Genomic DNA, 22,897 nt, shown 5'->3' on the forward strand with positions numbered 1-22,897 from the left:
CTCTCTCTCTCTCTCTCTCTCTCTCTCTCTCTCTCTCTCTCTCTCTCGTTGTGTTTTGTTTCATTTATTCTTCCTTGTGGTTCATCCCATTGGTTCTAATTCTTCTTTATAACTTGACTAATGTGAAAATATGTTTAATATGAATGCATATGTAGAGCCTATATCAGATTGCATGCTGTCTTGGAGAGGGGGGAGAGGAGAGAGGAAGAGAAAATTTAAAACTCAAAAGCTTGCAGAATTGAATATTAAAAACTAAAAATAAATAAATCATTTTTTAAAAAGATAATTGAAAAAAAGAAAATGGTGGTCAAGTAACTCAACCAAAAGAACAGTCCACGCCATTTGCTTATAACCTGAATTGGAGTGCCCTAGAAGGCAACTGAATAGTTGTCTGGTGTTTTGTGGAGTTAAGGGAGAGAGCAAGTTATGTAGCCTTACAGTTGTGGCAGATTTGATCATCAAACCTACTTATCTGGAGGCAGCTATGGTGTAGTAAGGAAAACCCTGAATTCAGAATCAGAAGACCTAGGTTCAAGTCCTGATTCTGCACTTGCTAAAAGTCAAATAACTTCTACGAGCCTCTGTTTTCCTATGTATGAAGGGAGAGAGCTTATGTAAATGATCTTCAAGGTCCTCTCAACTCTAAATCGGAGGTTGCTATGATGATATGACCTACCTACCAGAGTTGTAGTAATGAAATCAGCCCCAGTTTCCTAGCTTGTAGCATGTGGGGGTTGGATTCAGGACTTTCTACTGGTTCTTTTAGTATTTTGAGGATAGCTATATAGCAGTCAGGATGTTCATCTTTTGCTTGTCACTTATGTAGTCATATATGTTCATGATAACACCCTAGATATCACTTCCAAGTAGTCTCACACCCACTATATATCCTTTCTTTGTACTTTGAGTCACTTGCTATTGGGATTCTCTCAAAATCAGTGTTCCATGATTCTTAACCATATGGTTCTATAGTATAAAGATCAGCTTAAAATTCTATCCCAGAACCCTCTGCTTTTATAAATTGGTTATGGGCAGCCTGAGAGGAGAGAGGATGTTGGATGATTAATTATAACAGCTGTTATCTTTCTGTCCAAAAAAACAATTGTTCGGTTTTTATTATTGCCTACCACCTTCAAGATCTACATCAAATGTTACCTCCTTCATATAGCTTTCTCTAATCCCCTTAGCTAGAAGTTGATTGCTCTTTTCTGAGTTTTACTATCATGTGGTATAGTAGAAATCACATTGGACTTGGAGTCTATAAGACCTAGGTTCAGATTCTGCCACCACAGCTGTGCAGCTGTAAGCAAACTTAACCTTCTCTAAACTTCAATCTCTCTCTGTAAAATGACAATAATAGTACCTGTACTATATAACTACCTCACAGGGATATTGTGAAGAATAAATGAGTTAATGTATGGGAAGCCCTTTGAAAGCTCTAAAGTACTGTGTAAATGTTGGCCATTTATTTTTATTATTGTTATTGTTATCACCTCATTTATGACATTTATCCCATTCTACATAATGTTTACATCTTATTTTCCCTATTAAACTGCCAACTCCATAACAGAAATATCTATGTAACTCATATTTGCATCTCCCATAACGTACCTTATACCACAGGAACTAAGGAATAAATGTTTGAAGAATGAATGAATGAATTAAAATTCATCCCTTATTTAGTACAGATGCTAGAGCTAAATTTGCACAAATATCTTCTGGACCCTTTCAGTCACTCTTCACTGGACATTTTCTAATTCCATTATGTCTTGAAGTATGACAACCCGAACTCCCCACCATATTCCATGTATGGATGCAACCATGGTTTAGTAGAAGGTAGGATGATACTTCAGTTTTGTTAAGACCTAATGCTCATTACTTGATCTTTTTGGACACTGGAACAAATAAGACTGTCTTCAGAAAGAGTAATTCATAACTTCCTTTCTTGGGTCCAATTATAAACCACATATTTTATAATGGCTAACATTTACAAGCACTTACCTAGCATTCTGTTAAGTGCTTTACAATTATTATCTCATTTATTTATTCATCTCATGTAAATGCAATTTGGGTTATTCTTCATTAAATGCTTTAACTCATACATACTCACATGCACATTTCCTTTTCATGGTGAAAATAGGGGAATTTCACTAGAGACTCTCTCCTCCAGCACTAATCCTTGGTGAATCTCAAGCTCTTAACTCAAGTCTTAATATACAGTGTTCCAAAAGTCTTAGTGCAGTTTTAAGCTTTAAGAGCTATACAATTCTTCTTTATTGTAATCACTGGTCCCTTGACCTATCTTTATTTTCCCAGGTCTTCTCCTACTAATGTGGTTTCATGTGCTTCCATTCTCAACTTTTACATCATGGTCTTTCTTTTTAAAGTTTTGCTATCTACTACCTCTTTGCTAATCTCATACCACTTTGATCACCCTCCATTCTCAATCTGTGAATACTCATTCCTGAAGTAGTTTACACAGCTCCTTCCCCACAATGCCCCTGTGAGGTAGGTAGCTGCTTTTACACTCACAGTTTACCAGAGAGGTTCACTACCCTGTAGTTCCTAGTGATGCCACTGGAGATATTGTTATGGGAATTACAGATAACAATACTACAATCTAGTCCTTGGGAATTATTAAATCAAAAATGTCAAGTCCGTTACCTCTGTGAAGAATTCTTTTGTCTTTTTCCAGCCCCAAGAGGCCAGAGAGAACTCCAAAAGTTTACATGAGAGATTATCTTGTTTTAACTACAGTACTTTAAAAGTTCACTTTTTCAGATATTTTCCTGAGATGATATAGTCTGCTCACAAAGTTCTGCATTTTAGCTGGTTTTTTTTAAATTAGGAACCCACTTTGAAAACTGAATAAGTAAAACCAACTTCCTAGTCCCCATAGAAATCAGGCTTCTTCATTCTGTTCCATAATACCATATGCCCAACCTGTAGTCAGAGAAAGGCAGTATAGCCTAGTGGAAAGGGCACAGAACTTGGAGTCTAGTCTGGAAAACCTAGATTCAAATACCACTCCAGATACTTACTGGCTGTGTGACTCTGGGCAAGCTGTTAGCCTTCTTTGTACTTCCTTTTCCTCATCTATAAACTAATGATGACTCATCAAAACATGATTACATTTTCAATAATGGTCTGTTTCTAGTCATGAAATACAAAAAAAGATGGCAGGTCTGGTGAGTAGTAAGAGTGAAAGTAACACATGGACAGCATGGCTTCTATACTAGTGACCTTGAAATATTAAAAGAATCAGAGGAGGGCCTCCAACATATTGGATAGAATAGATTAATAGAATAGAATAGAATCTCTGCAAAGAATTTACGGAAAGACATGTGATAATATAATAAATATTAATAAATAAAATGAGATAATGTTTTTAAAGTGTTTTGTAAACTTGAAATGCTATATAAATGCTAGCTATTAAAATTATTACTATTATTATTATTATTATTAAGAACTGTACAACTCAATTCAACAGATATTTATTAAATGCCTGTTATAGGCCAAACACTGCCAGGTGCTGAGGATACAAAAACAAAATTGACACAGTTTGAGAGAAAAATTGTAAACATTTTTGAAAAAAAAAATCTGATGTCCAAAATCTATAAGAAATTGGCACAAATTTATGAGTACAGTCCATTCCTCAATGGAGAAATAAACAAAGGACATGAGCAGAGAGTTCTCAAAGGAAGAAGCACAGATTAGCAATTACCATCTGAAATACTGTTCCAATTTTCTAATAAGTATAAGATCATGGAATCAAAGGATTTAGGGCAAGAAGAAACCTTAAAGATCATTTGGCCCCTCTCATTTTAAATATAAAGAAACTGAGGGTTAGAAGAGGAAAGTGACTTTAACGAAGTCACACCAACATCGATGAGGTAGTGTCAGAGCTGTTAAGACTCAATGCCAGGCCTTCTGACTACAGTTCCAGGCATCTTTCCACGATAATTATCATTCCAGATCTATAGAACCAGCCCTAGTCTCTTTCCTGAGTTCCGGTCCAACCTCCCCAACTGTCAGTCGAACATTTCCTAAACTTGGAGCTGGAGAAGACCTCAGACGCCATCAAATCCATTGTCTCATGGTTAGACAATACTGGGCACAGGAGTCCAATTCAGATCTTCTCTATCACCAAATTCAATACTTCCTATGGCACCACACTGGAGTGTGATCATGATTTCTCCTTCCAAGTGCTGACAATGTTTTTATGCATCACTTTGAAGAGAAACAGCCTGGCTCCGGTCTGACTTAAACAATCTGGTGATGACTCAAGGAGTTTCTTCTGTTTCCTTTCTCAGGGTCTCCTCTAACAGAGCCAAGTGTCATTAACTCCCTCCTTAGGGAGTGGGCACATTATGCTTCCTAAAGGCCTCCGGGATCAATAACAGATCTTTGCCAGAACTCAAACATCTCCTCCTTCCATCAGAATGATTCTCTTTTGTTTCCCCCTCACCCTCTTTTATTTTGACAGTGACATTGATTCAGGATATTTGGTTCTTAATTCTTTCTGAAGGATTACTCTTGAAAATTAACCCCGCAATCTGGGGAAGCATATCAATGTGCTGTCAGAGTTCTGAATTTCCTTTTGATTCTGGTAACATCCCTCATTTATTGTACTTGCCATTCTTCCCTCTTACCTCCCCTCCAATCCCTCAGCTTTGGCCACCATCTTTCGTCTTTGGTCAGTAAATTTAGAGCAGATAGGGGAGGTGGTATAGTGGAATAATAGATTTGGAGTCAGGAAGACCTGAGTTGAATTCTGCCTCACTTGCTAGTTGTATGACCCTGTTCAAATCCCTTTACCTCGTTTTCTCATCTGTAAAATAGGGATGATAATAATTGCCTCCCTCATCGGGTTGTTACGAAGGTCAAATGAGGTAAGATATGTAAAGTGTTTTGTAAACTTTAAAGTGCTACATAAATGCTAGCTAGTATTAGTCCCCTCTATAGAAGTCTTTGTCCTTGGACTAGGCACCAACTAACTGGTTATTGATTTGGCTGGTGGAATCACTGCACTTAGCAGTAATTTGGTAGGACTTAGTGCTTAACTGAGAAAAGCAACTGCAGGCATAGTGGGAAGCATGCTGAACTTTGAGTCAAATCCCACCTCCAACACTTAGCTGTGTGACCATAGATAAGTCACTGAACTTTTCTTAGCCTCAGTTTCCTCCTTTGTAAAGTGGCCATAATAACACTTAGGGATAATTCTCTAAAGACTGCAAATTGCAGAGCAGGAGCCAATTTGCTTTGGCTAAAGGGTTCCCTTGCTGGGAATTTTCTATCTCAGTGAAATCCCAGGTTGGGTACAAATGAAAGCAAAAACATTTGATCTAGCTACTTCACAGAGTTATTGGGGAGGAAAGCATTTGTAAACCTTAAATCACTAAATGAATAAGAGACTGTTAACGGGGAACAAAAAAGAACCTTTTAAAAACTTCATACTGTCTGTTTTTATTTGTACAAAGCTGAAGGGTACCCAGGGATCTGCCAGAAATAAATAAATCACTTAAGGACTATAGACTGAGCAGAGATATCTGAAAAGGATCAGATATCAATTCCTGGCAGAGGAGTTTAGAAGCAAATGGATCATAGAGTGTTAGCACCTCAGGCTTGGCAGCAAGGTATAGCTAGAAAACAAATGATAGAGTAAGGCTATTTAATCCAACCCCCTCATTTTACAGATGTAGCAACTGAGGCAAAAAAAAAAGGAAAGCTTCTTGTACAAGATCACTGCCTGCAGTGACAGAGGCGAGATTTGGAATCTCTGATTCCAAAACTCCTCAATCATGATGAGCAGAGCACTAAGTTGCAGGCAGCAAGATATGTGGGTTCAAATTCTACCTCAAATACTGACTGGTTGAAAAGCCCTAGGTAAACCACTTTAACCTCTTTGGGTCTCAATTTTTCCATCTCTAAAATAGGGATAGTGATGGCATCTGCCTACCTTGCTGCAAGGAGCAAAGATTAGCAAATTTAGGTATGTCCTCGTCCAATCACTTCATTTTACAGATGAGGTAAGTGAAGCCCAGAAAGGTCAAGAGACTTGCCCAAGGTCACACAGCTGAAGGTAGGTGCCTTCCTGCTATAGGTTCCTGATGGAAATCACAGGGATTACAGCACAGCTATAGGATAAGCTAGTACAGTTTGCAAAGCCTGTGACCATTCATTTTCAGATAAAAGCAACAGGGTCAAGATTTGGACCCTGCACTCTTGCCACTGTATCAATCAGCTGAGATAAAGCATGCAAAGGACTTTGAAAACTGAGAAGTTCCATGTAAATGTGAGTTCAACTTGATGCAGTTGTGAAATGCATTAGCAGGAGAGTAGTACTATTAACTGGTCTTCACTTTCAGTCTTTTCCCAGATCTGGACTTTCCCTAAGGCAGGAAACACCTCTCATCAATACAGATTTTCTTAGAAAGTCATTTGACTTTCTGGGATTGAGTTATTTGCTCATGGCTGTATAGCTGGTATGTTAGAAGCAGGATTTGAACCCAGGCCTTTCTGACTTCAAACCTGCTCTCTACCCATTATGCCTAAATCTACCCAACCACCTAGTTAGTTGGCAAGAATGAAAGTCTTTAAACACTGTTTCCAAAACACAGAGAAAACAAACCAGGGAACAGATCATACTCCCTTTCTCCCACAGTTCTCCACATAACTTGCTTCTCTCTCCCAGCTCTCCTCCCTCTCTATATAGGATCACACTTTTGCTTTTTGTTTATCTTTTTCAAGGGGGGAAGACAGAGCAAATGGGGTTAAGTGACTTGCCCAAGGTCACACAGCTAGTAAGTGTTAAGTGCCTGAGGTCATATTTGAACTCAGGTCCTCCTGACTCCAGGGCTGGTGTTCTATTCACTGTGCCACCTACTGGCCCCTAGGGTCACAATTTTGAAAAGAATCTCAGACCTCATTCACTGTTATCTAATAAAATCCCTGCTCCATGAGCAAGAGAGAGCTTTGTAATCATTTTTCTACTCCCCATCCTCTCCTGAGGTTTTGTGAGTTCCCTGAATTCCCCAAAGGTAAGTTAGCCACATACTGAGAGACTGTGGCCCGCCACATTGAGAGCTGGCCAGGAGAACCTGGGCTCCAATCCCACCTCTGGTACTTTCTGGCTCTGTGACCTTCGGTAAATCACCCAATATTTTACAGCAACGCTCTAAGTCCATGAGTTGTAGAGAAGGCGCCACTCTGCCCTGGTAAAAGGAATTTCCTCTCTGGAGACTTCCCTATTTTGCTGTTTGTTGTTTTTCAGTAGTGCCGACTCTTCCTGACCCCACTTGGGGTTTTCTTGGCAAAGATACCGGAATGCTTTGCCATTTCCTCCTCCAGCCCATTCTACAGATGAGAGACTGAGGTAAACAGGCTTAAGTTAATTGCCCAGGGGCTGGATTTGAGCTCAAGTCTTACTGACTTTGGGCCCACCTAGCTGCCCAGTGAATTTTCCAAGTCATCCTTATCTGCAATCATATCTGACTATTCAGATTTTCTTTCATGCAAAGAAAGGAGTTGAGTAAAAAGTATAAAAGAAATTAAGAAACTAAAAAGGCTTCTTTCCTAGTCCTGGTCTCCATATTTGAATCAATATCAACTGAAAAATAAAGTACTTTTAAGCTTCTCTGCACCTCAGCATATAGTACTAATACTTTTTTTTAAATGGCTCATTTTTTCCCAATATTTTACCTTAAATATTGTTTTTTGGTCCATAGGATTTACTCAGCCTTTGTAACTCCCAATTTATAAACTCCCTCCACAGATGCAGCTCTCTCATAACTCACAGTATTAGAAAGTTGCCTAGGGTGCAGAGAGATTATGTGACAAGAGGGCCCAGTCCTTGGAGCATGTGACATAGGATCAGCCTGATATTGTGACCCACATGGTTCCCTTCTGCAAGAAACAGGATTTGTCAAATGTAGAACTTGAACCTAGGTTCAAGGAAAACAGTATGTATAATCACATAAACAGTATGCATAATCACATAAACTACAAGACTATTAAAATGAAGCCAAATGCTGAGTAATTGTAATGACCAATCTCAGACCCAGAGGAAAAGATAAGGAAGCATTTCCTTCCTTTTTGGTATGTTGCCTACACAGTCAGATGTGGTCACTATAACATTCAGCTCTGCTCAACTTTATTCTTTGTTCCAAGAGAGGAGTCATTGCAATGATAACATCTAGAACTGAGCAGATTTTTTTCTTTTTATAAAAGTACCACAGGGTAATAAAGGTAGAGATAGAAGGGACTTGTGAAACCATGCAGTTCAAACTCTTCACTTTACAGATGAGGAAACTGAGGCCCAGCAAGGTTAAGAGGTTTGCCCAAAGCCACAGAGGTGGCATTTGAACCCAGAACTCTGATTCCAGAGCCAGTGAGTACTCTTTCCATTGTACCATTGCATCACTAAAACTTATTTTATAAAGAAAATAAAAGAAGTGGGGTCTTAAGCAGGCAAAAGACAAGGAGTCAGGAGACTGCGGCTTCATATTATTCCAACAACTGCTTAGGTTACTGTCCTAAGGTAAAGGGTTTCTCCCCCCTCCTCCAAAAGTTTCCATCTCCTCAGGTACAAATAAAAGATTATAATCCCAGGTTTTACCTAAATCAGGGTTGGGGAAGCTTTGAGATCACCAGCAGCATAAATGCTAATCTGTTAGAACTGGACTAGTCACTGAACACAGTAGACTACCTTGGCTTTCAGAAAGTAATAGGCATATTGTAATAAACCTTGGATTGGAACTGGCCTGTGCATACTGGTTGTTGTTAATGTCCATTAGGTACCAAGGAAATATTACATTTCCAATTTTAAAAAGCAAAGGCTGTTTAAAAAATAACCAACTCTGTCTGCTCGAATAACAAACTCCAGGCTAATTTACTTAACGTTCTCAAGGTGCTCTGAAGAAGGAAAGGGCACTTTGTGGAAATGCAAAATGTTATTAAGTTTCAGGAAGACTGCTGTAAAATGGTTGAATGTAAAAAATGGAGACTCTACTCAGGTGTATTTTGGCTAATGGGCCCTGGTGCTTGGATCCTTGCAATCTAGTAGATAGAACACATCTCCCTACTGATAAGCAAAAATAGAGAGAGGAAAAACTCCAGGGCTGGGAAAGTATCTAAATTTAAACTGACAACACAGAGATACACTTTTTGGAGCTGATTCAATTTTATCTTCCCACCCTAGGGCTGGTCTTTGGATAGGGTGCCTGAGTCAAGAGGCCTGCTTTCTTCCCAACTCTTGTTTCATTCTTCTAGGTTTCCTAGGGAGGTGTGACTTCTATTGGGCTGCCCTTTGCCTGAGTAAAAACTATTTCAAGGACAAACATAATGATATTCAAATAATATGCTTTGTGGAGGAAACTTAATGTGACCCCTGCAGATCCTATCATTATTTCTTCAATGTAATGGAGTCTGGCAAGTGAGAGTCCCGCCCAGGCCTTGGAGCATGTGAAATAGGGTCTGCCTGCAAAAGGGGCACATTCCATAAGATGCTTTTCCCTTTTCTTAATCTCGGTGCTTTCCCTTTGAGATGATTTCTGATTTATCCTGTCTGTCTCTTGCTTGTACATATGGTGGTTGTATGTTTTCTCCCTCATCAGACCATAAGCCCTTGAGAACAGGGACTAGGTTTTTGGCCTTTCATTGTATCCCTAGTTCTTAGCACAGAGCCTGACACAAAGTAGGAACTTAATTAATGAGTATTGACTTGACATGGATGCTTGGGGAGCCTACTTCCAGAAAAGCAAAATGGAAGTCCACATTGACAAGTCCCTTATTACATCAACACTTCAGAAAGAGCAGGAATATTGATGAATTTCATACAGATGACTGCCTTATTCACTAATTCAATTCATGATTCCTCCACAACTTAGTGGATAATCATCACTTGCTTGCTGTGGTCAAGACAACGAGCTTCTCTGAACCTAGACTGCTCTTCAGAGGCCTGTCCTTGTTGGACTCAAAGTTTGATCAGGCCTTGCCAGAGTGTACCCTCCACTGTCATAGTCTTTGACAACTCAGGGTCACATCCATGCCACGAATGAGGAATCAAAGGAGGATTTTAGTGGAGATCTAGCATGATTACATTATAGGAAATCCACATTTCCTTTCTTAAGGATATCCTCTTAAGAAAACGGATAGAGGGAGCAGCCTCTCTCCAAGGCTAGGTCAAACGCCACCTCTCCTGAGGAACCATTCTTCACCTCAAACTGGTAGCAATTACCCAAATTTGAAATATCACTTTGTGTGTATTTTGTACACGTTTAAAAGTATTTATTTGTATGCATGTTATATTCTCCAACACTGAGAGTCAGGAAAATCTTGGGTTCAAGTACAGACTTTGATACATGCTGGTCATATGACCATGGACAGGTCACTTAACCTATTAGTGACCCAGGAGATTCTCTGTGAATATACATTACAAAGAAGTTACTGATCTGGATCAATGAGTAGAACAGTACAGTGTAAAGGCACAGCATGCTATTATTGTAAATCTTCCAGCCTTAAGTGCAACTATGCCAGGAGTGTACATCTTCTTCCCTTATTCTGAGAGATGCTTGGTAATGCTTGGTTGCCCTCTCTTGCTGCTGTTCTTAGCCATCTGCCAGGGCCGGTGCCATTGCTACCAGCTCCTGTTCCAGCTGCCTTTCCAGATACCAGTTCTACCAGCACCCATACACAAGGAATGACCCTGTTTGAACTCTGGCCTGCCTCCATCCTCATTCTGAAGCTCTTGCTGGAGTCATTGTCTGCCCTTGCTGCCCAGCAGGGGCACCTTCCTGGTCACCACAGACCACGGCCCTACTGTGGTTTCATGGCAACAGTCAATAGTTACATAAACCAAGAGGTCTAGAAAGTCCATGGTGGCAACCACTAGTATAAGGTAGAGATAAGGCAGTCCCTGGCTTAGTATTGATGGTGTCAATGGAACCACATCAGCACCAACGGTTAATAATACCAGTCTTAGAGAATACATAGGATCACTGGTAGAAGCAAAGATAAAACACGGTGTAGTGGAAAGAAAGCTGGATTTAGAGGCCAAGGACCTGGGTTCAAATTCTGGATCTGCCAGGACCTATGTTACCTTGAAAAAAATTCATTCCATCTCACTGGAGTCTCAGTATCCCCAAGTGTAAGAGGATAGTTTTGGACTAGACAATCTCTGAGAGCCAGTTCAAAGTCTATGATCTTAAGGAACCCAAATGCATCAGGGAGCAGGGTTGCTGTTGAATCATTTCAGTGAATCTCCCCATTGTTGGGGTTTTCTTGGTAAAGATACTGGAGTGGCTTGCAATTTCCTTCCCCGTCTTATTTTACAGATGAGGAACTGAGGCAAATAGGGTTAAGTGACTTGCCCAGAGTCATACAGCTAGTAAGTCTCTGAAGTCACATTTGAACTCAGGCCTCCCTGAATCCAGAGCTGACACTCTATCCACTGAGCCACATCGCTGCCCAGGAAGCAGTATACGTACAGTATAATCACACTGATACACAGAAGTCTGGAAGGCAGCGAACTTACCTGATGCCTCCAGATTATAAAATGTATCCCTCCTGTCCAAAATAAAGACCATTCAAATCATACTGTTTCTCACAGTCTGATACATTTTACGGCCCAAAAAATAAGCAATAGTGATGAATACAGATATGTTCATTCCAACTTGTATTAATCAATGAACAAGTATTTATTAAGTGCCTACTGTTTGCTAGGAACTATGCTAAGTGTTGGGGATACAGGTACAAAGAATGAAACCATTCTTACAGGTAAACATCTAATATATGTGTATGTGTGTACATATATATGTATACATGTATACATATATCACATATATTCTGTTACAAGGATGTAACTCATATACAGAGAAATAGAATATAAGATAATTTGAGGAGGAAGAGAGCGATAATAACTGGGGTGATCTGTGAAAGCTTTGCAGATGAGGGGGCACCTGACGACCCCTGAAGAAAGAGAAAGATTCTGAGGGGTAGAGATGAGCAAGAATGCATTCCGGGCATTTGAGGTGGTCTGAGCAAAGGTACAGAGTGAAAGATGGGGTGCTGAATATAGAAAACAGCTGATAGTAGAATTTGGTTGGACCATTGAAGGTCTGAAGGGTAATAATGGAAAACAAGGCTAGAAAAATAGGGTGGAGTCAGATCATGGGGAACCTTCTGGGATGCATTTTGTTAAAAAAGTATTAAGAAGCCCTTGCTAGTTTTTAAGCAAAGAATTCAAGCATGGTCATAGCTGTGCCTTAGACCAATTATTTTAGCAACTTAAAAGAGAATGGATTGGAGGCTAAAAAAAAAACTGGAGGCTAGACAATTGGGAGACCCAGACAAGAATGATGAGGGCCTTCCGAAGGGGAGTGTTGGGGAAAGGCATGGATTTAAGAGATATTATAGAGATAGAATAAACAAGACTAGTAACTGACTGGCTGAGGAGGGTAAGGAAGCAGGAAGTATCAGGGATGGCTCTCAAGTTTCAAACCTGGGAACCCATCAAGATGAGGCTGGGAACAGAAGCAGGTGTGGTTTTAGATGGGAATGATACTCAATTCCATCTGAGGACGTGTAGTTTTGAAAATACCAGTGCACTATCCCAGTAGAGACGTCCAACATGAGAGGACCACTTGATGATATAGAATTAAGTACCCAAGCAAGTAAAAATTCATGTTGAAAGAATACTCAATAGGTTAGAGATGGATGAACAAATTATGAAATATATATAATGGGATGTTATCATAGCACAATAAATTCTGAATACAAGGAACAAAGTGAAACTTGGGAAGACTTTTATGAATTGATAAAGTGTGAAGTATGACCAAGAAAACAATATACACAGTGGCTACAATAATGTGAACAAAAAGAACAATAAAACTTCCAAGTCCAAAATAGAGGGGTTGGTCTTAGCAAAGAGAAAAGCCACCTCCTCCTCCGAGACTATAGTTTCTTGCTTACTTTGCCTTCTGAGATCTAGGGTATTCAAACCTAGCACAATCTGGTAACCCCGGAATTAAAATTTCAAAGCAAATCTGACTGAATCTTCCTGCATTCTCATTTTAAAGCAATTATTTTCAAGGAGAAGAAGGAAGGGAAGGAATAAGCATTTATATAGCACCTACTGTGTTCCAGGTGCTGGACCAAGAACTTTTTTCAAGTATCATATCATCTGATCCTTACAACAACCCTTCAGGGTAGGCACTATTATTTATCCCCATTTTACAACTGAGGATACTGAGATAAACAAAGGTAAAGTGACTTGCCCAGGGACACACAGCTAGATTTGAATTCATGTATTCCTGACTTCAATGCTCTATCTACTGTGCCACTAGTAATCTCTAAATAGCATTTATTAAGTTTGAGGTTGATGCTACCATGATCCCCATTTTATATTTCATGAAGCTGAGACAGAAGGTAAGTGACTTATACAGAATCACACAGCTAGTGTCAGAGACCAGATTTGAATTTAGTGCTTCCTGATTCTAGGCCTAGAGTTCTAAGCATCATCTAACTACCTCAAGAAGAGCTTTTCTCACTATGGAAATATAAGGAAAATGTAAATAGTATTGGTATTAGGGACAGAATCACCCCTTACTTTATATAGTAGACTAATTCCTTTAGATGTGGTTCTTTCTATATGGAATTGCTATTTGTAGGGTCACATTTTGACCCATGCATAGTAAAGCCAATTCTACATAAAAAATCACAAGGACACCACCATCAAGAGCAAACTGAGCCCAACTGGGGCGGCCAGGTAGCACAGCGAGTAAGAGCACCGGCCCCAGTGTCAGGATGACCTGGGAATCAAATCTGGGCAAAGATACTTAGCACCACACCCAGAAATAACTGGCCGTGTAACCTTGAGTAAGTTACTTAATCCTGATTGCTTAAAAAAAAAATGAGCCCAACCAAGAGAACACTGTACACAGTAACAGCAATATTGTTTCAAGAACAACTCTTAGCAATGAAGTCATTTTGACTATTACAAATACCCAAATTAACTACAAAGGACGTATGAAAGAAGATGCTATCTGCATCTAGAGAAAGAATTTAATAAATACAAGTATGTATAGAAAGATTTCATACATATATACATATTTGTGTCTAATGGTAGCTATCTCTAGGGTGGGGGAGGAGAAAAATTGTACATGATAACTTTTATTATATATTTAAAAGGAATAGCAAGTTGTACATAATAGCTATGCAGATTCATGTGCAATCATCTTTTTTTATTATGCTATGTTATGCAAATGCTTGTTTTGTTCTATAAATTAAAATTTAAATAATTTTTTTAATAAAGAAAAAATAAACCATGTGGACACCGCCATCCTCTTACTCTCCTGGACTTTAAACCTGGGGGTCATCGTCTATTCCTCTCTCCTCCTAATGCTACACAGTCAGTCTTTTGCCAAGTTTTGTCACTTCTACCTTCACAAGGCCTCATATACATCCCCTTCTCTCTATTCAAACAGCAACCACACTAGTGCAGGCCCTTTTCCCCCAGACTCTTATACTATTTTCTGGTGGGTCTCCCAGGCTCAGGTCTCTCCCCACTCCAATCCATCCTCCACTGAGGTACCAAAGTGACTTTTTCTAAAGTGTGGGTCTGATCAGTTCATGCCCCTATTCAATAAAATGCAGTATTTCCCTATTACGCCCAGGATCAAATATAAAATACTCTGTTTAGCATTTAAAGTCTTTCACAATCTGCGAACCTTCCTACCATCTTACACTCCCTTTTCCATGTAATCTTGGCATATTATACACCATCTTCTAACTTTATCCATTTTCTTTGGCTGTCTCCCATATTTTTTTGGAGGGAGAAAAGGCAAGGTAATTGGGGCTAAGTGACTTGCCCAAGGTCACACAGCTAGTAAGTATGTCAAGTGTCTGAAGTCACATTTGAACTCAGGTCCTCCTGATTCCAAGGCCAGTGCTCTATTCACTGCACCACCTAGCTGCCCCAGTCTCCCATATCTTGAATGCTCTCCTCCACCTGCTGGCTTCATTCAAGACTTGACTCAAATCCTACCTTCTGTAGGACAACTTTCCCAGTACCCCCTCTGACAGGCCTTCCCTCTGATATTACCTTCCACCTACTCTTTTATTTACGTATTTTCTGTAAATTGCCCTCCACATGCTTTGAATCTTTGTGGACAGCTGTAGAGAAGCTACCCGTAGTTGGGACAAGATATTTATGTGATTTTACCTTCATTGCCAAATTCTCCGTCCATAGAACCATTCAAGAAAGTGGCAAGACACCCTGTCCAGGGGTCACTATTATAGTGACCTATTCACTATTTATAAAGGAATAATTCTATTCCTCACTACATCTCTAAGGAAACAGTGAGAAAGGCAGCTCAAATGGATTGAGGCCAGTAGCATCTTCACCCCATGAGTCATCTATCCAACATCCATAGCCACAACTAGAGATAATAAAATGCATCCTCTCCTTTTCATAAGGGTGATGATATAGGGGTTTCATGCTATCTCTCTGAAGGTGCCCTCCTTCCATTGGAATATGAGCTCCTTGAGGGCACGGGCCACTGGGGGCCTTCTTTGTATTCCTACTCCTTAGCACAATGTTTGGCACACAATAAATGTTTAATAATTTTTTTGACTGGCTGAATTCTTCAACAATTCATTACTGAATACTTGAAGCAGTAGTGTGTAACCGAGTTTGATAATGACTTATCAAAAATGGTAGTGGGGGGGGGGAGGCTAGGAAGCACAGTGAATAGAGCACTGGCCTTGGAATCAGGAGGACCTGAGTTCAAATCCAGCCTCAGACACTTAACACTTAATAGCCATGTGACCTTGGGCAAGTCACTTAACCCCAATAGCCCTGCCCTCCCCCCTCCAAAAAGCAAAAAAAAAAAATTGGTAGTGGATGGAGAAGCCAACCTGGCAGGTATCTAGGTGCTTTGTAGTTGGGGAATGATGGGGACAAAAATCTATCCTACTACTTGAATAGACATACACATTTTACCCTCCATATTCAGATGTATCTCTATGTCCTTATGTTGTAAACAGGCCTAGCCTTGGGCAAAATGTCAAAAAGAGATAAAGTCTGGCTTTGGAGTTCTTTCAGTCTTCTTCACTTTCCATGCCCCCACACTTCTTCCTGTCTCATTTTTGTGTTAAGAAAAACATACTTTAAAAAAAATTTATGTGTCTTATTTTCTAGAAGAAAATTATATAGCCTTCAGGACACCCTCTTGCTTTCCCTCTTGGATTCCACTTTCCTGTGTTTTTCTTTCTTTTTCCTTTATCCCCTGCCCCACATTTTCTCAGCTTTTCTACTTCGCCTTTCTCTTTCAAACCTCCCATCTATCTTTTTACCACCTTGGAAAAGAGGGGGGATGGAAGGAGGAAGAAGAATGAGAGAAAAGGGAGACACATGGTTTAGAGGTTCTTGTTGAACCCTGGGTTGCTTCTGTACCACAATAACGCATCAGAATTGGACTTTACTGGAAGGTGAGAAGAGTAATTTATCCCAATGTGCTAATGTTAGAAAGTTATGGCTGATAAGTCACTTGATATCTTTGGGCTTCTGTTTATTCACAGTATGAGGGAGGGCAATATATTCAATTATATTCAACCTGCAACTATTCTGTGCTGACCATATATAAGACATTGTGTCAGGACTAGGGACAGACACAAAGATGCAAATCAAAATGTCCCATGTCATGGAAAGAGCATGGGGCAAAGAGGCAGGTGATCTCAGTTCGAGCACCGGGTTTAGCACTCATGGTGTGTAATTTAGATAAGGCACTTAGTCAGGGTTTACCTCTGATACAGGCAGACCAAAATGAGGTCTGCTCCAAAGATATGACAATTACCACTGATCTCGTAACAAAAGTCATCAATGCTCAAGTTGTTCAGTGGTTGTAGGTGCTGCAGACCTCAAGCAGTTTTCAGTACAGCCCAACGCCAAAAATTTCCCCCGGGGATTTAGGTAACTCAAAGAATCACCCACACAGACAAGGAGAAAAAGTCTTCTAGGGAATCAGACCCTGCCTCCTCCAGTAATTGCACTGATGTGCCATGAGAAGGTCCCACCTAATTCTCTTCTCTTTCCTTTCAAGGAAATCAGTTCTGCATGCCCAGAATTTATTTTAAAAGCCAGTTTAGGAATGGGGGCAGCTAGATGGCACACAGGACCTGGAGTCAGGAAGACCTGAGTTCAAATTCAGTCTCAAACACATACTAGCTGTGTGACCCTGGGCAAGTGATTTACCCTTATTTGCCTCAGTTTCTTCATCTGTAAAATTATCTGGAGAAGGAAATGGCAAGTCACTCCAGTTATCTTTGCCAAGAAAATCCCAAATGGGGTCACAAGTGAGACACAACAGAAAAACAACTCAACAATAACACCCATGTGCTAGGCACTAGAACAAAAGATTTCAAAGTATCTGGCAGTTGTTGCTATTAATTTTCAAAGAATCAGAGAATATTAGAACTAAAAGGAGCTACAATTCTAATTCCTACATTCCTATCTCAGTGAGTTTTTACCACATGTACCAAACTTGATCTTGACCTACTTAGATAAGCAGAATGTTTCAGTGGAAAATGTGCTGACTGCAGTCAGAGGCCCTGGGTTCAAATTCCAGTTTTGCTATTAACTATCTGTGTGACTTTGAACAAGTCATTTAACCTCTCTCAATTTCCTCATTTGTAAAATTGCGAGGACTGAATTAACTAAAGGGCTCCAAAACCCCTTATGCTCTAAATCTGTGGTCACATGATTCTAAGTTGAAAGGAGCCAAAGTAAAAAAAAAAAAAAAAAAAAACCTGAAACGCTCCCTGCCCCCAAGAAGTCAATATTTTATTGCTACAGCTCTCTGCTCATCACTCCCAAATTTATACACATAGCCTTGATCTCTTGTCCAAGACCCAGCCTTGTCTTTCTAATTGCATACATGGCCTCACCGTGTAGATGCCACCACCTCACACTTAACATCTAAATTCAAACTCATCATCTTCCCCTCAACAATGTGTCTCCCTCTCCCTATCAGCTCCTTCCCCAATTTCCTAGTTTCTGCTTTCTAGGTTACAGTCCGTGCTGTGATGGGCTTTCCCCACCACCCTCCCTCTTCTCTGTCCTCCTCCTTATATTAATCAGTGCCAAAGACTGCAGATTGATCTTCCCAAGGAGTCATACCTTCCTCTCCTTTCCCATGGCTACCACTATCATAATCACAAAGCTAGGAGGGACCTCAGATAGGAAGTTTCGTGGGAACAGGAATTCCCATTCAACCTCTCAAGCAAGAGAGTACAGTTTCTGTCTGAAGATCTCCAGTGATACGGAGCTCATTACATTCTGAAGCAGCCCATTCATTCCGCTTCTGGACAGCTCTAATTTTTCAGAAATTTTTCCTCTTATTCGGCCAAAATCTGCCTCAGTAACAGTCACCTACTTTTGTTCCCCCGAGCAGATCAGAAAGAGGCAGGTCCCTGTTTTCTTCTTCCAAATGATCATTTTTTAAATACTCAAGGATGACTTTTGTTGCCCCTAGGTCTTCTTTTCTCTAGGCTAAACTTTTCCAGATCCTTCAAGTGGTTCTCATATGAGCTGTTCATTCATCCTTACACCATCTCCTCTCCACCACAAGAAATTACTAAAAAAGTCTCTCTTATCTTTCTTCTCCATTCCAACCCACACACAACTACCAGACTAATCCTCCTAAAACGACACTTTCACCAATGGTCCCTCCTGTGCTTACAAATTAAATTCATTTCAACAAAAATTTCTCAAGTGCCTACTGTGTACAAAGTGGAGAGGCAGCTTGTTATAGCGGATAGAAAGCTGTCTTTGTGGCTACGAAGACCCAGATTCAAGTCTTATCTCTATCATGAGCTACTTATGTGACCTTGGATAAGTCATTTTGAAATGAATATGCTTTCTACCACAGCAGTGCCTCCAAGAAACTCTCTGATATTTGAGTTCCAGACAAGATGCCTTGGGAAGGAGTTTCCATATCAGAATTTCCCTTTGTTGATGAAATCACAGGTTTGTCTCTCTCTCTCTTACACACACACACACACACACACACACACACACACACAAACACACATACCTGTATGAATATACAAATCTGTATATATAATATATTCACGTAGGCAAATACACACACACACATATATGCAAAACATAACAGCTGGCAACACAAAGACACTGATTAAAATATAACAGTCCTTGTTTATTTTTGAAACATAAATGTATAGGATGTGTATATGTATGTGCAACCAAGTGAAGCAATAGTGAATAGAGAGTTGGCTTTGGTGTCAGAAAGACTTGGGTTCAAGATTCACCTTTGACAAATACTGGTGGTGTTACCTGAGGCAAGTCACTCAATGCCCCCAGGCAACTCTGTAAGACTTCAAGTTTCAGAGCAAGTGATCTCTGCATTAGTCATGAGTTTCACTTATAGCAATGAAATTATATGCATGTGTGTACACATGTGTACATGTGTGTGTCTTTTCTCACTAATTCAAGTAAATTCCTTTATGGCAGGCAACTAAAAATATCTCCCATTCCCTGCCCCCAGGATGCCTTAGTATAACTGGGTACTTGACAGGTGTTTAGCAAACACCTGTTGAACACCAAATGACTTTTTTTAAAAAATAAGACAGATTAAAATTCTGACCACGCCTTTTCTGACCTCACTTTTCCCTTCCTCTGCTTTTATCTAGGGTGTAATATTCAGTATTCACCTACCCACAATGGGTGGGGCAGAAAGAACATTGGACTAGAGTCCTAGGTCTGCCACTTACTTAATAGATATGTGATCTTAGAATAATCACTCCATCTCTCTGAGACAGTTTCCTCATCCATAAAATGGTGATAATGATTTTGTCCTGCCTAACTCACAAGCATTTATTAAGTGCCTACTGTGTTCCAGGAACAGTTCTAAGTACTCGCTTGTAATTAATTTGTAGTGAAGCTCAAATAAAGTGACAGAGGAAAACATTTTAACAAAATGTAAATTACAGTAAGGGGGGTTTGGATACCATCTAATCCACTTCCCTCATTTTAAAGGCAAGGAAGCTGAGACCCGGAGAGGTTTGAAATGACTTGAACAGACACACAGGTTGCATGTACCTAGATTCCTGGCCAGGTATTTTGACACCAAATTTCATGCCCTTTCTACTATGAAACTAAATGTGAGCGATTCTACCTCTACATCATTTATAATAGTGCCTTACACACTCCTTTCAGACTCTTTGATTGTATTAGAAATCATGGTAAGTGCTTAATAGAGGATCATTGGATTGGATTGGGTTGGATTCTTGGTTTGGAGATCACTGAGTGTTTTCTGATGACTCTATGGAATCAAACAGAATCAAATGGACATCTTTATGATTACTCTTGTCTAGAAGTAGCACCTTCTTTTGCCCTGGGTCCTCACTGGTCGTCATTGAATTGGAATTTGAAGTGAAAGGTGCTCTGACCCAAGAACGAGAATGTCCCTTCAAGTGTATATTATGAAAGTTCCAGAGTCCTTATCTCCACCTCTTTCAACCAACCCCTTAATTGCCCAAATACTATATCATTTTTTCAGGTGTACTCATTACATTGCCTGTTTCATATTTCTAAGCTCACATGATGTTCAGCTCTTCACAGCAGAACCAGAGGCTGCAAAAATAATCATAGATTAGGCTTTAGAGCTGGAAAGAACCTTGGGAATTATCTAGTCCAGCCTCCCTCATTTTACAGATAAGGGGAACTGAGGCCCAGGAAAGCTACATAAGTTGCCTAAGGTCACCCAGAGAGTTAGTGGCAGATCTAGAAGACCCCTTTCTCAATTGGTTCTTAGGAGTCAAAAACTCTGAGGGAAATAGACTTACCCTTACACAGTAGTTCATGCCTGTCCCCAGAAGGTGCTGGCGAGAGGACCCATCCTGGGTGCTCAGAGAAGGTGTTGCCTCAGAGGTGGGAAGGATGCAGGTATCCTGAGTCTCTACATCCAGCTGGGGAGATGCAGCAGATGTGGCCCGGGAGAGGCTGGCTTCTGGGGAAGTTGGGCTGCTTGGAGCTGCTCCCCGGCTTTCCAAGAGTTTGAGTTTGGGCACCTCTCTGGTCCCCAGGCAGAAGTTTTTCAGTCCCAGTAGGTTTGCTGGATTGGCCAGTCTGAGGCTTGCCATTCGGGGCATCAAAGTGCACAGTGGAGTGGGGTTATCCTGAGCCGCCAAGGTGACATCTTCCCCAGGCAGGTGAACTGGCAGAGGAGAAGAAGAAGTCTGAGGTACACCTTTGACATTGACTGAACCTCCAGAAGATCCTTCATCTAAGGAAGTGATGGGTTCATTCCGAAAACGGCTATACTTGGCCCTGTGCAGCATCCCTGGGTGCCCGAAGAGTCCTACATACAGTACGTGTCCACTGAGGCTCTCCGGACTGCGTCCTCTCATAGCCTTGGCAGGGCTGAAACAGGATACTGTTGCATAAATTGGCTTCCCCGTCTGGCAGATAAACGATATGGAAATTAAATGCTTCAACACACCATACAATTCAGAGAAAGAAACCTCTCTCTCCTCTCTCTCTCTCTCTCTCTCTCTCTCTCTCTCTCTCTCTCTCTCTTTTTCTCCTTTCAGACTCTTTCCTAAGCATGGAGTTGTGCTCAGGGTGACTAAATCATCTCTTCCCAGACATCTTTAACCCTAGGAGGTAACAGCTGATGCAGAAAGCAGGTCCCCATCACTGATTTTAGTCACAGTGCTGCTGTCCCTCCCTGCATTGGCTCCTGCAATAGAATTCAGGCATCTAAACTGTTCCGAGCTTAGGCTTCTTGTCGCTGTTACCAGCTCTCTGAGAAAGCCTTAATGGTGGAGCCCAGACTGCGGTGAAAGCTCACACACACACACACACACACACACACACAGTCTTCTACACAAAGCAGTGTAAATCAGTCAGTTCATCAGTCCCTCAACATTTCTAGCCCACTGAAATATTTACTCCCCCCTTCTTGGTCTCTGCACTTTGAAACCCTCCTTGTATAGCTAGCTCCCCAAGGGAAAAAATGAATTGCAGGGTAACCCTTTCATATCCTTTATTCCTTCCAATAATTTTTTTATAAAAAAAATTAAAGCATATGAGCAAAAGTCACTTTGTGCTGAATCAATCTGATCTGATCCCTGGCTTCTCCTGGAAAATCTCATCCTGCAAGTCCTTCAGCCCAGCAATCCAGGAAAAACTCCTGTGATGCTCAACATTCTTTCCGAGACTTAAGATCCAGCTGTGTTACTCTAAATCCTCACACAGACTCATCAGCGTTCAGAAGACTGCTGCTTTTCCTTCCCCGGTCTTGTACTTATCTTCCTTCAGGATCCAGTTCACAGCGGAACGCTGAGATATTAAAAATGATATGGAGACTGTTGCAATTTTTATGAATGAACTTTCCTGAATGAATTTCTCCCTGTGTGCAAGCTAATAAATCTGTGAATGAAGCTGAGAATAGCCGTAATTGACTGACAGTCCCAGGGGTGTTGGGTTTTCATCCAATCAGAAGACAGCTTGATGACTCATGCACCATAAATATACTAAACTAGTAGCCATGAGAAATAAAGCTGGGGGGGGGGGGGAGGGGGGTGGAGTAGAGGGGAGGGAGAGAATAGGAGGGAGACAGCTTTTATTTTGTGTTATTGATGAGTGGGCAAAGGAAACAAAATCTTCCTTATCTATAAATCATCACCAAGCGTAGAGGACGGCAGGTTGAAAGAATCCTTTTTCAGAATTGTCTCCATAGCCGGGAATGCTAACCGAGGGAGCTAAAAATTAAATCCATTGTTCCACGAGTATTAGGACATATGGTACAACTCCTGGGGGAAGCTCTGATGCATCTTTCTTAAAACCATAGTTCTTTTTTTATTGATTGTTGGTTCA

The 22,897-nt window shown here is 40.6% G+C and overlaps 1 protein-coding gene across 2 annotated transcripts in view; it reads right to left on the reverse strand.

The window, feature by feature from the left end:
* SHC4 (SHC adaptor protein 4) overlaps positions 1 to 22,454 on the reverse strand; it is a 169,518-nt gene extending 147,064 nt beyond the window's left edge. For both annotated transcript variants that reach the window (XM_069098007.1, XM_069098006.1), the window contains exons 1-2: positions 22,273 to 22,454; positions 20,863 to 21,477 (exon numbers count right to left, since the gene is read on the reverse strand). In XM_069098007.1, the coding sequence (XP_068954108.1) occupies positions 20,863 to 21,426 (564 nt within the window). In that variant the 5' untranslated portion in view covers positions 21,427 to 21,477; positions 22,273 to 22,454. The remainder of the gene's footprint in view (positions 1 to 20,862; positions 21,478 to 22,272) is intronic.
* Between the last annotated feature and the right edge of the window lie 443 nt (positions 22,455 to 22,897).

The sequence above is a fragment of the Petaurus breviceps genome, unplaced genomic scaffold, assembly GCF_028583685.1.
Source record: "Petaurus breviceps papuanus isolate PSGF00001 unplaced genomic scaffold, PetGlider_PUasm1.0 37, whole genome shotgun sequence".
Lineage (NCBI taxonomy): Eukaryota > Metazoa > Chordata > Mammalia > Diprotodontia > Petauridae > Petaurus > Petaurus breviceps.